Genomic DNA, 15,148 nt, shown 5'->3' on the forward strand with positions numbered 1-15,148 from the left:
GAGGGCCTGCAGAGCCTACAGGTGACAGAGACAGACGGTGGGGGGAAAAAGGAGCCGAATTCTTGCTGTTTGATGCGGCTTTGGAGCAGAGAGATCCGGGACAGGCAGCAGCTGAGGTGGGAACTGCACTGAGTGCTTATCCCTCTCAGCTCGGCGCTGTGACCATTGGACTGGTCTCTGCACAGCCACAGGGCTGAGATTTATTTCTGTGGCAGCGCCCAAAGGTTGCTCTGGGATCACTCTGAGAGCTTTAACAACTCCTGTTAAAAAACTGAGTACAATAACTAAGCAATATCTAACGAAAATAGTGGAGAAAGTGTGTGCATGCACTCGCAGAACACTATGCACACACCCTGGATCCTGGCAAACTGGAACAGGGAGATGTTTACAAGGGATGGGTCTTCCTATTACATCAGTTATATACATGGAGATAAAATCATGATGTCATTTGTTTTCCTTGTGGATTTATTTCATAATAAAATATGACACTTGAAACATTATCCTCTTTGACTTTTTCAGAAGCCTAGAGATTGCAAAATATGGCAAAACCAGAGTCAGTTAAAAGACAACTAAACTTCATTTTTTTAACTTTTTGATAATTATTACTTTTAAAGCATTACAAATAATTGTACTGCTTTTTAATTTTATTTTTGAATACTGGCAATGGGAACTGTGGGACAAAAACCTTTCTGATCATTGGAGGGCCAGGCTGGTATTTCCAAATGAAATGCAGTTGAATTTTAGTGGGATTTTTGTTTCTCTTTTACATGAAATGTCAGTGCAAATGACAACTCTCTCAGTGCCGAAAGTAGCTAGGTAGTGGAAAGAGGAATGAGTTTTAGGTAGACTATTTAAAACTATTTTAATTTAGCAATTCTTTAATTTAACTGGCTAACTAAGAGTTTGGATCTAGAAAATTTGTACTGAGTCATTGGTACTTGCAGTCTTAATTTAAGACATTAAATACTGCAGCACTATCCCTTGGATTTTCCAAAATCCTATATTTGATGGGTCTTCCACCACTAAGGTAAATCAAGATGATGTGGGTTTCCATCATTAATCACTTCAGGTCAGGTTTCTTTATTACAAGGCAAAATACAGCACGTGCACATCTTAAAAAATATTTGCAGGTATGTTAGAATATATTTGTATCACAGATGTCAGATACTAAACCCAGTATTACTATCCAAATTCATGTATGAAGTCACAGGTTTTAATACAAACTTCTTCCCCTTGTGAGATCAACACGTGAAATTGCTCACCTGACCCTGTGAACAGGCTCAGAAATCAGCATCTCAAACAGACTGAGTATCTTCAGCTCTAGTTTGAAATATCAGACCATGAGAGAATTACTTGAGTTAGGATTGTCTCCCTCTCTTACTCTTTCCATATTCTGCTGCACTGTGGAGGTTTGGAAATTCACATGTTCTCTAACTAAGGAACTTGAGTTTTTCACTCCAAAGACAATGTAATAGTGCCCAAGCCTTTCTCAGTCTACAGCTTATTCTACCCACATAGTCAGATAATAACAAAATGTAAGGAACCCTCATTACCTTATGTTATTTTTTAAAAAAATTTCACACTGTGTACATCAGTGTTCCGCAAAGCTGCCAGCACTGGGGTTTGTTGTGATGGCTACACACATACAGCCAAAACTTTCACTGGGTGAATCTAATGTAGGTACATCAGACTAAAGCAGCCAAATATATCTTGTGATGATGGCCTTGATTAATTCTGATTGCACATTGATTTGGAAAATCTACTGCACCGGGAAATAACCATAAAATATTGAGATTTTTCTGGTTTACTTTAAAAGATCAATTAGCACAAAGGTGAAGATAAGTATATTAACAATCAATTAGCTTTTAAGAATATTTTGTTATGGATAGACAAGACAGGGAAACATTTGTACATATATAACAAGCAATGCAATCTGAATCCAAAGTCTTCTAGAAAAATACTGAGTACACATGGACAAGCCTTGCCAAAGTAAAATCCTCCATTTGCGAAACAGTTCTTTAAATGTTTCTAAAATGATCAAGTCATGTCATAAGAAATATGATATTTTCACTTGAATATGCAGAATTATTTACCCATCAGAATACCTAGAGCAGATTGCTGAGAAATCAGCATAGAGTTAATCACATACTTTACTTTTTCTATATCACCCTGCCTGTTCCTGACTTTACTCTGTGCACTCAAGTGCTGCTCTTAAATAAAGTTGCCACAAATAGGTTTGCTTTGATCTGCTCTGTTTCTGCTGTGAGACAAGTCTTTCCTACTTAACCTGAAAAAAGCACGCACCTTTTGGTATTACTTAACAGGTGTTTCATCACCACTTACATTAAAACCCAGCACTTTTAATTTCATGTATACTTACATCTATCGTGCGGACCTTAGTTTTGGGTACAATGAAGCCACCATGAACATCCAAGAGTGTGTCCCTTTCCTATGAGTCTTCCTTCCAGGCTGCCTCTGTAATGTGTTTGGCAGCTTTTAAAACACACCGAGATTAACGTGTCAAAAACTGCCTTAACTAACGCTGACTTTACTTTAAATACAAACTGAACTTGTCTTGATTAGCTCTCATCCCTGCTCCTAAGCCCTCCCCACTCTGACATCACAAGCTCTTCTCCAATACCATCCCTTAACCAGGCTGTAAAAACATAATTACATGAAGAGCGCTACACTGAGCTGATAAACCTATTTCACATTTAACCTGCTAAGCCGTTGTTAGCTTTTAAGATGCTTGATGCATTCACTTAAAATCTTCCTGTTCCAACAAGAAATACAAGGCAAGGTTTGGAATTCCTTGGCCCTCCCCCGTTGTGTTACCTATTTATGCTGATTTTTAGAAAAGATGCACTTCTCACATGGCAAAGAGTTATCCCAGAAGTGTGATCCCCCAGAGCAGTGTATCCGATGGGATTGGGGGGAGCTGCAAGGTGGAAATCCTGTTAAGCATATTGTGAGGCTAACACAGGGATCAGTTGGTTATACTGCTCAAGCCGGCAATTTGCTCTTTAATTCTCGCTGGCCATGAGTTGGCTCTCAGAACCAATGCCTAGAAATGGCAAGTTTGGAAATATCAGGGAGTGCTTAGTTTCTTCCAGTATCTCTGTCAATTGATGGGATGTTTGTTAATCCTTAATCAACTGCCTAAAATTCATTAGGTGCTTGCTGTAACAACAAAATATTGTCCCTTGTTCTCTCTAAAACACTAACACAGTGTTAGTCTCTCTAAAACACGCATTTCACTAAGAATGAACCATTTGCCCAAAACCTGGGACAAATGGGCTCATTCCTATTGAAAATCACTCTCAGGGAAATGTTATCATTAGCAAAGGGGTGTAATTCTGCTCTGCTTCTGCATGACCTCACAGAAAACAAATTCTTTTTTATAATAAAGAAGATACTGGTTTTAATGTGGGGTTGTTTAATTTTTTAAAAACGACTGTGACTAAATATTTTTGTTGTAAACCACATTGTGGCTATTTTGTTCCTGCCTGGACCTTCTTTATACAGAAGAAAATCACATCCAGAAATATTGCTTTTAAAATCCACTACTGGGTTTTAAAAAGGAATTTTAGGTCTTCCTTTAAAAAACTTAAATTATTAGAGACCAGTTGAAATAAACTGAGAATATTTTTCATGTGGTTGTGCAAATCTTTGCAAGTGCAGGCAGACAAGAAAGCAAAGGAACATTCTGGGCTTAAAGATAATTTTCACCTTGTGTCCATTCCACTCATTCTGTAGCTGCCTGTGACTTGAAATGTAATGAGTAGATAGTCTTGAAAAAAGTTATTTCACTGGGATTTTTTCAAGATTGTCTGGGTGAGGCTGAAGCAAATGCTGTGTAAGATGTGGGGTTGCCCAAATAAATAAAAGTAAAAACTTACATTAGCATCCATTTTTCATCAGGTATTTTAGTCTGTGTGCATCACATTTCAGGAAAATGATGGAAAGTTCCTTATCAGAAAAAAATATTTCCTTAGGTAAAACCAATCCCAAAATATAAGCAATATATAAGGTTATATATATATATATATATATATATATTTCCTGTTTAACCTAATGAGGGAAGTTTGGAGAGAGAGACACTGCTTTGGAGGATCTCTGGCACATAGCCCTTGGATTCTGGCACAGAGGCAGGATTGCTGCTGTGTGCTGTGGTGAACTATGACAAACACAGTTCACAAAGATGCTTCAGTGGCTCCTCTCCAGAGAAGAGCAAGTTGTCCTTGAGTGGATGCTGCAAGTATCAGGCAGGATGATGCATTTCTGAACCACGCAGTGGTCTGTGCGTCCCTCAGCATCCCTGTTCCTGCTGGCTGTGTTCACCTTAGGAAAAATGGCAGAGCACCAAAGGACGGAGAGAGAGACATGTAGGAAATGAGTTATGAGCAGAAGAAATTAATGAGTTTTGGGCAGTTTGGGTACTATTCTAAAGCTGAATTAAGAACAAGGAGATTCTCTCAATTAATTTCCAAAGTAATGTCAACTACTTTCTCAATTCCTCAAGTACCAGGATGTACCCTTTTGTTCCCTTTTGACAAAATCAATAGCAGACATAGCTCAGCTGACAGGATTTATGGACTTCACAAATGGAAAGTAAAAATTGTATTAGACAATTTTATTGTCAGATAATTAATAATTGTCTAATAATTAATAGAAAGTTCAAGAATTATATTGGTTATCAAAATGCAGTGCTGGAATTGATTTGTAGAAGTAGAGAACCTGCTAAACTAGGGCCTAAGCAGGTTTTAATTCATCCTTTCTAAACACTGTCTGGCCTAAGTGAGGAATTCTGTGAAAGAGTGATAATCTGTGTTTCTTCTTATCAAGTTTACTGGAGCAAGATAAAAATCTACTTATCTCCACTTTGATGGAGATATATCATGAAATGAACTGATACAAAACTTGATAAATGGCTTATTTATCACAGGTCAGCCTGTCTTTTTTTCCAGCATGAAATCTGTGTTCAGACATATCAGATTCTATAGCTAAACCTCACATCCTTCCAAGTTTCCCCCAGAAAAGTCTAATCTAGAAGAGCACAGTTGCCACAAGCAAAGGAAAGAGGGGGTGGTCTGATGGATGTGTTAGGAAGTCTGGGATCGGTTCAAGAATAAACTTGAACAGAAGCTGTGTCCTAGGATAGAAACAAACACCAGACTTTACAGTGACACACTGCCTTAGAAATTTGGTCTTGGTCCACAAGAAATTGAACAACAACCAGAGAAGGGAACAGGCAAACCTGTGTGAGTTTCACTGTAATGCTGCACAGAATGTCCGTCAAGCTGGAGCACTCCTTGGGAGTTAATTTTTTCCCCAATCCCTTGTTTGCAGGGTAGATGATTTTGCTCCTTCCTGAGTTGCAGGACACTGAAAAGTGCTCACCTTTGGTGTTCTCTGTTAAATTCATGCTGGCAAGGAAAGCAGATACTGCAAAGGGAGCAGGTTGCAACATGATTGGTTGTTTAGTGGAAAAGCATTACATTTACTGTTCTTGAGAGAATTTGGAGAGACTGCACAGCTCTCTCATTCCCAAGGGAAATCTGGGAATTAATCAGGGAGAACTGGAGCCAAACTTTGGGCAAAACTGAAGCTGCTCAATCTTGCTTAGTGTGGTTGATCTCAATTCCAAAAGCCAATGAGTGAACCTCTGGGATAGAGCCCTCAAGGGTTAGAAAATATGGCTAACCCTTGAAAATTCCTTTGAATTCCTTTGAAAAGTCAATTGACCAAACATTGTTTGTGGAAAGAGTACTGAATTTTATGTGACCTTGGATCCAAATGGTTTAGAAGCTCTGGATTTAAAACCATACAAGTTGAGGTTTCAAAGAACTGAATTTTGTTTGGCAAACATGATGTAAAACGAGACTAATAGGTTTTGGTCAAAACTTTCAAATTGGCCATTTGCTGAAAGAGCAAATGTATTGGTAAAATTAAATTTTAATGGAAGCTGTGCTGTGCCATGTTCCTGTTATTTATGAAATTTCTGGACATAGCTTTTTAATTGGAGTGATAATTAGTGAAGCAAATCACAATACACGTAAGACCTTTAATGAAAGCATTTTATGGTAGACATGTTTTCATATTTGCCTGTTTAGTGATTTTTTTCATTACCTTTTGTATGGATTTAGGGTATTTTTGGATGTGGAAAGGCACGTTATGACAGCATTGATGTCACATTCAAAAAGAAAAGGGTTGAATAAATGCTTTTAAAGTAACTTTTGAAACAGCAGCTAGAACACAGGGATTGGATGCTATCATTAAGGATGACCCTAAAAATGCTTTAAAACCAGCTCCTATATCTGCATAAACTTGCTCTCTCTGGCAACACACGTTCAGGTTGAGGTTCCACAGAATGCAATGGGGAGTTTTACTGAACTATCCAGCTCCATTGTACCAGATGGTACCGTATGGAGGTAACACTGATCCTGTGACTCTGTTGATTTGTAATTAGATTTCTAGTAATTAATATAGTTTGCAGGCCTTGCATGAACTCTGCAGATTGCCCATTCATGTAAATGATTAACTGAAAGGGGATTAATCCTGGCAGAAGTTCAACTAAAAAGAATTTTCTAGACTGAAGATCTTCTCCATCAGTCTAGTTTATTGTAATAGAGACAGAAAGTTATGTTTGCATTTATGTAGGTCCATTTTAAAAGGAGTAACTTGATACCTGAGTGTTAAAATATGTACATTTGCTGCAATAGATCTATAAGTCTTGCTTTTTATGGACTTCAAAATGCATATTCAATATGACTTAATAGTTGGAAAAATCTGTTTATTGTCACTACTATTTAATAGGAGGTAATGTAAATTCTGGCTTTGAAAAAATGGATGTGATTTAGAAATCTACTGCTCATGTTTAGCTGCTCATGCTGGAAGATGCAAAGGTTGGAATTCTTATGGCTATGATAAATCAGTGACAACAGGGGCTGTCATAGAGCTCTGCACACAACCGGTTCATCCAGCACCAGCCCTTGCAAGACTGTCACAGAATCCCAGGATGGTTTGGGTTCAAAGGGACGTTAAACCTCATCCAGTTCCAACCCCCTGCTGTGGGCAGGGATGCCTTCCACTCTCCCAGGCTGCTCCAAGCCCTGTCCAACCTGGCCTTGAACCTGGCCTTGTCCTGCCAAGGCAGGCATTCCCTGGGGAATGGTGCCTCCAGCCCATTGTGCGTGCAGTCTCTTCTGAAGGATTTTTCTGGCCCTAAAGCCAATCCCTGCAGCTCTGTGGATCGCTTGGCTATAAATAAAATCAGCATTAAATTAGTGGGTGACACAGATGTTTGGCACAAGCAACACAGCATCAGTGCCAGCTGAGGGATTCCCAGCTGTGTGGGCGAGGCTGAATTCCCCTGCCCCAGAGTCAGAGGATAAATGAAAGGGACAGAGCAGGAGAGAGAGGATGGAGAGAGCTGTGGAGAGCATGGTTTGATGCATGTGGCTGTAAAAGATGAGGGCAACAAATCTGGTGCTGGACCAGGCCTCTCTTCCCTTACCCTCCCTTGGCAGCAGCTCCTGCGTGGGTGCTCTGAGCCAGCACAGCCCAAGAGTGCAACACCTGCAACTGCCAGGGTCAGCCATGGGGCAATGAACATTTTTCCAGCCCCCATTTTTCCAGTTGCTCTATGCAACTGCCCCCAACAAATTGGGCCAAGCAAGAGAATCCTGCAGAGGCAAAGCTGAGGAAGGGAACTGCCACGGAAGCAAACAAGGATCACAGTGTTATTAAGTGCTGCAGGACTCAGATTAGCAAAAATCTCTAAGAGATAAATATCCCAAAACATTACATTTTAAAAATATTGGGCTGAGTGCCTCCTTGATGTAACTGTGATTGTATGATAGCAAGGATGGATTGAATCCAGTGTGTTTAGACTGTATTATTTAACCAGGTGCTTGGGGGTTTGTTTTTCTTTAGTGGATAATAAGGGCCATCCAAAACCGAGTTGCTGATTTGCTTGGGTTTCGTTGAAAGAGACACTGCTAAAGGGAGAGGAAATCCCCAAAATGATACTCAGTGATTAAGCACATAGAATATAGGATTTCAGTGTTTGCAAATCCTTTTTTTCAAATGAACTTGTGGCACTAATCCTCTAATGGCATTATTTCTTTGGAATATATGCCGGATTAAGGAGTCACAATGAGGCAAAGTACAAAAATCCACATTAATCTCTCCCTGATGGATGCTGTGTGGGATGCAACTTAAACTATTTTGTTCCAAAATTGGTTCTGTTCCTAACCTTGCCCCAGGTCTAGACAGAGGCAAGAGCAGATATAAACAAGTGTGACACTGAGCACTCAGCAGATGGTCACAGGCCATTTAACTGGATAGAAAGGGGAAGGCATCTATTATTTTTAAACTCCAAAAGCTAAGCCTGCCCTGTGCTGTCCATGACATGCTGCAGGAAGCAGACACAGGGCTCTGACAGGCAGGAGCAGGACACCTGTTCAGAAGTGTGGTGGGGAGGAGATGGACAGAGCAGCTACATGATGCATCACATGTTCACAGCACAGCCTGAGCCTATTGCAAAGTGCTGCTCATGTTTACAGCCTAGTGCAGGCACCTCACTCTCCTTATCCTGCTCTTTTGGGGGCGATAATCCTGTTGTTACCTACCTCTTCCCTCATAGCTGATGTAAAAAAAGGTAAAGATTTACTTTTTAGGAAGAGGAGACCAGGTCACGTCTTTCCCTTCTCACAGGACTACGGAGATGCTGTCATAGTGCCCTGGGGTATTGTCACTGTCATTCAACAGCCTCAGGTGGTGAAAGAACTTCTGAACGGGCAGCACATCACCTGAAATACTGATCTCAGAGTATGTGAGTTAGTCCAGCCTAACCACTGTAATTGGTGTTTAACATCCTTAAGGATCTCCCCAGTTTCACAAAACTGAGATAATCGAATATTCCCATTCCAAGTTCTCATTGAACTGCAGTGGGCACTGGAGCCTAGGACATGTTCACAAACATGGGTTGCTTGGTCTCTGTTTCATTCCCAGTCACTCTGTTGTTCAGCACAAGCAAAGAATTGTCAAATTCAGTTCTTTACCAACAGAAAGGCTGAGATTTTCCATTGTCTGCATAGCTGAGATGCCAGGATGTGAATTAGCATGAATTCCTCATACAGTTCTGTAGTGAGATGCTGTTTTCAGAAACTGAGACAGGACAGCCACTCCTGGTGTCAGAAAACCCTAAAGCGAGCATGGAGATCCTTTCTGTTTGGGAACAGAAGTGTGCCCTCCTTTCCTACAGAGAAAGATGGTTGATCACAATGGTTTTGTGTATTTCTAGCTGCTATAAATGTTTCCCAGCATGGTACCTCTCATGGGAAAGCGGATTTTCCTGATGTTCACTTTAAATTTTTCTTCTCCTCATCTTACCCTGTTGACTCCTTGCACCATCCTGTGCCTCATTCCACCCTGGTTGAATCCTCTGGAGTTTCACACTGAATCAAGCCTGTCCTCAGGCTGGTGTCTGATCAGCTGCTTGCAAAGGAATGCTTGGTTTTGTTTACCAGCTTTATCATTCCCCACCAAAATCACTCCAGTCTGCATATGTCTCTAGTGTATACAGACCAGTGGATGGTCCCCTGTAATTAAGGAAGTATAAATTATATTGCACCAGGTGCAGACAAAGGTGAGCAGGAAATGATAAAGGAAATGGAGAGTTGGCCACATGAGGGGAGAAGGGTTTGGCTGGTTTAGCCTGCAAAAGGGAAGACCTCATAGACTGAAAAAGATTATCAAGGCTAAAGAGATTCAGCATAAATGGCCATGAGTGGTTAAGAGAGAAATTGTGATGTTCACCCTTGAGGAATTCAGACTTTAGGACACACAGACAAAAAAGAAAAAAGAAAAAAGGAAAAAAAGATAAAAAAGGAAAAAAAAAAAAGTGTACTGGAGTTTGAGGTTTATCTAAGGTGTGTCTGATGATTGCATTGTAATGTTGTATCATGGTGTTGCCCAGAAGATGATTGTGACTTCTCCTCTTGCGTCTCCTGTTGCCCTAAAACGATCAGAAGTGTCCGTCCTCCCGTTTTCTTACTGAGCTGGGCAACATCCAGCTGACAGCCGGGCTCTGCTCAACCTCCGGGACTATTTCTGACCCGTATGGACAAAAGGGGTGGGAAAACAAAGAGCTTTTCTTCAGGTACTCTGTAATCTGATCCCTGCGGTGACTCAGCCTCTTCTAACAACAGCTGTCCCAGGGACGTGCAGTGGTTTGTGAGCAGTTGCTGCCACTTCCTGATTTCTTCCTTGAGAGCGATCTAAGCTGAGACACGATCGGTGCGTTTAAATGGACTTCTCATCCCCAGGAACTGTGGGAGAGAGTACAGAGGAATAGAGCCTCGGAAAAGAAAAACCACTTGTGCAGAGCTGCTGCTATCAAACTGATGAAGACAGAAACTTGTGAGAGAAAACTGCATGGAAAGTTAGTATTAAGGAAAGGAGTGAGGTTTTGTTTGCATGTCATGGCTCATCTATCTCAGAAACCCTGAAAGCTCTCTAAAAACTGAAAAGTGTGAAAGGGATCCTGAGGTGTATCCATGGAAAAGACAGGTATGTCCTTTGTTTAAAATAATGCCTTTCTACAGCAGGAAACCACAGCCAGGGAATGCAGCATTGTAACTGTAGCTGTGCAAGTACATCGAGGTACATTGGTTTGTATGATTTTTGTATTTTTAAGGAATACAGCTGTAACAACACATTATTGCCAAATTTTAAGCAGCCCCTCAGCTTTTTGTGATTGTAAGTGTTCTGCCCTTGAACACTTTTGTCATGGTATAATATATGGTTGGATGGAGGCAACGGTGACAAATTCTCAGTGCATCTGCCATTGTGAAAAAAGGTAAGCAAGAGTAAAGGTTACTAAATTCAATTCTGTCTGCTGATCCCCTGAAAGATGACCAGAACTGCCAGGATACACATGAAGAAGAGAACCCAAAGCGTTCCCCATTTGACTTTGTTATAAAACCATTCCAAGGAAAGAAGTGTGCTCCTGAAGAAAGGAAGGAACAGCCTTCAGCCATCAAACAATTCTTCAAAGGCTTTGACTTTGGGAAATCTGAAGTCAAGGACAGAAGGGAAATTGAAGAAACAGAAATAAAAAATGCTGGAGATGATGAGCAGAGTGAAAAGCAAGATTTTTCTGTAGAAGGTAATGCTGGTACAATAACGAAACACGTGTATGCGTATATATTTTACTTTCATAGAAAATCAGCAATTTTCTTGCTAGCCAATATCCTATATTTGCTGCCTACAGTTTATCCTTTAGCCAGGATTTACTTCTGATTGGAACATGATCAAGCATGTACCCTCTGATTTAACAGGTGCTAAGCAAGGAGTTAGATCCATGTTGCTGAGGAAGGATAAAGCTTTTGGGTGACTTCTCTCTTGGTCTACAATGTGAGAGTCAGTGCTGAAATCAGCTCATTTGTTCCAGAGCTTGTTTGGTTTCAGAGCCAAGCTTAGAGCATAGCTTGACTTCTTGTATTTCAGATGGGTCTCTGTCCTGCTGTCCTGCTAAAGCAGTGTGAAGACACCAGGAAGAGCTGTTTCCTATCACTTGGCACTGGGCACGGGAGGGGAATGGGAATCTCTCATGGATGTTATTTTGCACACACAAGAATACTCTTTACATCCACTCCAAAGGAAACGGAATTTTTCAAAAGGAGATGGAAGCTGAAGCTTAGAACCCCATCCTTTGTCCTAAGGGGTCTGAGTCAGTCTGGGGAAATGATAAGAGGACAGCTACTGAGAGTGGATTGCTATTTTCTGTAATTTATTGCTTTGCAAAGTCCAGAAAAATAGGAACTACCTTACACAGGTGTTGTATGAAAATGCAGCAAGAACTTTGTACTGATTTGATCTGCAATGATCTTATCAGTCAGGTTGTTGGTCCACATTGATGAAAAATAGAGCCTGCTTTATTGACAGATTTAATTAATTTCCTAAAGTCTTCTCCTGGCAGCCTCAGGCAGGTTTTACACCTTATGTTTATTAGCAGAGGTAACCAGGGCCCTATTTCTTTGTTGCTCAGATGGACTTTCACATCTCACTTCTGAAGCAGAGTCACCATCTGGTGAGCAGAGATTTAACCAGTTCATGGAGAAACTGGGAAAGAAACCCAACAGCAAGAATCTGGATCTAAATAATTGTGCACTAAGTGCAGCAGATATAACAGAGCTGGGTAAATGCACTTTTTATTCAACTAATTAATGTGTTTCTTTAATTTTTATTTGCCTGTTCTATTATTCCCTCTCCTCTTTTCCCTTTCTTTTATACAGGCCATATTAACATTTCATCTAATGGTCCCAGGCCCCTGAGGAATATTAATTAATAAATTATATAAATTATGTAATGTATATAAATATAGAAATCATCCAAGTCTGTGAAGCAGATGAATGTCCTTACACTCAAGATACAGATAAGAGAAGTGAGGTGCAAATTGTCACAGCTTTATAATTCCATATTGGTTGTAGAAAACAGCTCAAGATTAAGATGTATTGATATCCAGGGTGTGCAGAAACACGCAAACAGAGAAGATTTTTCTTTTCTTTCCTTACAGCTTCTTTGCTGCCGTTTCTCCCAGAGCTGGAAGAGATCAGCCTGTCCTGGAATGGTTGTGTTGGTGGGACTTTGAAAGCTCTCACTGTCCATCTTCATCATGTGAACCTGTTAAAAGTCCTCCGACTTAACAACTGCAGGCTGACAGCTGAGGATGTCATCTCCTTAGGTACAGGATTTCATTTACATTTACTTCCAGACAGCTTGGGCCTGATGTAATCCATCTCATCTCTTCCTACATCCTACTCCTCCTGCTTCCACACTGGACAAAGCAAACTCCTGCTGTGAAACAGTACTTACCTGGGCTTTTGGGTGACCTTACACCTTTAGGTAACCTCTGTAATTCTGCAGAGTTAATTCCTCAGGGGGCAAAGCTTTCACACTCAGAAGGGAGGAGAACCCAGTCCTATTTACAAGAAAGAGTATTTTTAATTTGGATTAATATTTTTTACCTAGGGGCAGAGTCAGTCACAATAGGGTCAGCTTAAGTCTTGGAGCTGCAGGACAGGTGAGTGGTCATCATGAAAACCCCAGTGGTCTTTTGGGAGAAGACTTAAAACCAGAAGTGCTGCCTCAGAGCTTTATGGCTTGGTGTTTTTTCAAGTCTGGGAGAAGCTTATTCCTCTGCTTATTTCTTTGCTTGAAGTGCCTGCACCAAGCATGAGATGTAAAGGTTTTTAAGGTGCTGTTGCACACTCAGGTTCTGGCATGGAGTCATCTCTGGGCCTGGAGTTTACCTGGAGTGGATCTATGGTTTGTATTTAAAAGAAGGGCAAACACAATCAATTAGGAATTATAAAAGTTACTGCTTATTTTGTAAGTTCTAAAATGGGTCTGAGTTATAAAGCTGGGGTTTGTTTACGTCATTCATATCCAAGCCTTTTCCAGGAAAGGTTCAGAAATAAAATGACATTATGGTGGTAGATCAAAAGTGAGTCATGCAATCTCTTGGGGAGGAAAAAAGCATCTCTACAAAAGCTGGTGAAAATGACTGCTCTGTTTCTGATGAGTGTGAAATCTGTATTTAATTTTCTAATATTTTTCCAAATTTATTTCATTTTTTTCAAACCCTTCTCATAGATTTGTTTGTGGTTTTGTTTGTGTTTGTTTGTTTGTTTTTTGTTTGTTTTTTCCATCTGAGTTTTATTGGTTATTTTTCCAATTGATTTATTCTGGCAGGTTCTTCAGTGCTGTTTCCTTCCCAGTTTGGTTTAGCTTCTTCTGAGACAGGCAGAAAATTGATCACAAAACTTGAATTTCCAGTCAAAATGTGATGTCCTTGACACGTGGAGTAGCAACAGTCAGTTTGCATTGATTTTGCCTATGATTTTGAAAACAACTTGTGTATTTAGGCCAATCCTGGCTGTGTGACCTTGTCCATATCTCTGCAGAAATGTGGTCTCTTGTGGACTCAGCACATCCTGTTTAGAATCAATGTCTCAAATATAACCATAACATCAACCCATTCTATGTGGTTACTCAGAGCTTGACCATGAGAGGTGATAGGAAACCATTCCTGGAGTTATATTCCTTTATTTATTTTCTGGGAGGAAGATGTGTCTGGAAATCTGTAGTAATGTCAAACAGAAAGAGGCTATGCTGCACTTTTCAACTGTAGACCATTGCTCAGTATTCAACACTGAGGCAATAATTTAAAATAAATGCAAAAGTAAAAATTAAGATGTATCCTTTCCTCTCAAACACGGATATCCGCTTACGGAAATAATTACTTTTCAATTATAAATCTTTTGTGAAAAATTAATTATGAAAACCACACAGACATTAAAGGATGTTACTATTAAGATATAATTCTCAATTATTAGACTTTAGATCAAAAAATTGTATGACACTTTGAAATTGCATTTGCATATGGTCTGATTAATTGATCTTTCTTGGGAATGAGTTTATGCAAATATGCTCTGCCTCCCTCCTCTACTAAGGAATTAGGAAGCTGGATTTTACAGTGGGATGTTAGTATTTCAGATAAGCACCAACACAGTTCACATTGGCAGGTGTGTTAAGCCTCGAAAAGGCTGATTTTTTCTGCATATAGCAAAAGTCAGTTCTGTCTGCCTTGAAATCACGAGAAAGTTAGTTTGAGTCAAAACAATGCTCATCTTGGTTTCTTATGAAGTGAGTCAGAAATTCCTGTCAGAAACGAAACTTTCATGTTTCAGAAATAGTTGTGAGAGGAATTCTTTCATTCCCTCCAAAATGACGTGTGGACACAGTGCAGGGGACGTTGGAAATTTTCCAAATAAAACAGAGCAGAACTCTACAGGACAGTAAATTCAGAGTTGTCACTTATACTGATTTCCCTCTGGACTGGACTTTCTGGTCCCAGCACAGGCCAAACAGCCTGATGAGGGTTTGGGAAGCTGAATAAATTTCAGGTTTGTCTGCACTGTGACAATGACTTGTGATTTATGTTGCTCCTTAGACAATGTGAGATTTTATACAACATCGCTGCAGAAGCAATAATTCATTTATTTAACAATTTTCCTGGCAAGACATTCATCATAAAGTAATTTGAGTATTAAGTAGCTAACCTTCCTCTTTAATATAT

The 15,148-nt window shown here is 40.0% G+C and overlaps 1 protein-coding gene across 6 annotated transcripts in view; it reads left to right on the forward strand.

Moving 5' to 3' along the window:
* Nucleotides 1-15,148, forward strand: part of LRRC31 (leucine rich repeat containing 31) — a 33,814-nt gene that overhangs the window by 8,261 nt on the left and 10,405 nt on the right. For 2 of the 6 annotated variants that reach the window (XM_040074586.2, XM_040074587.2), the window contains exons 3-6: nucleotides 10,332-10,575; nucleotides 10,919-11,173; nucleotides 12,056-12,205; nucleotides 12,584-12,751. In XM_040074586.2, the coding sequence (XP_039930520.1) occupies nucleotides 10,563-10,575; nucleotides 10,919-11,173; nucleotides 12,056-12,205; nucleotides 12,584-12,751 (586 nt within the window). In that variant the 5' untranslated portion in view covers nucleotides 10,332-10,562. Of the gene's footprint in view, nucleotides 1-10,171; nucleotides 10,576-10,918; nucleotides 11,174-12,055; nucleotides 12,206-12,583; nucleotides 12,752-15,148 lie in introns of those variants that run through there. The other 4 variants (XM_040074593.2, XM_040074588.2, XM_040074591.2 and 1 more) reach the window with 4 other exon arrangements.

The sequence above is a fragment of the Hirundo rustica genome, chromosome 10 (assembly GCF_015227805.2).
Source record: "Hirundo rustica isolate bHirRus1 chromosome 10, bHirRus1.pri.v3, whole genome shotgun sequence".
NCBI classification, from domain to species: Eukaryota; Metazoa; Chordata; class Aves; order Passeriformes; family Hirundinidae; genus Hirundo; species Hirundo rustica.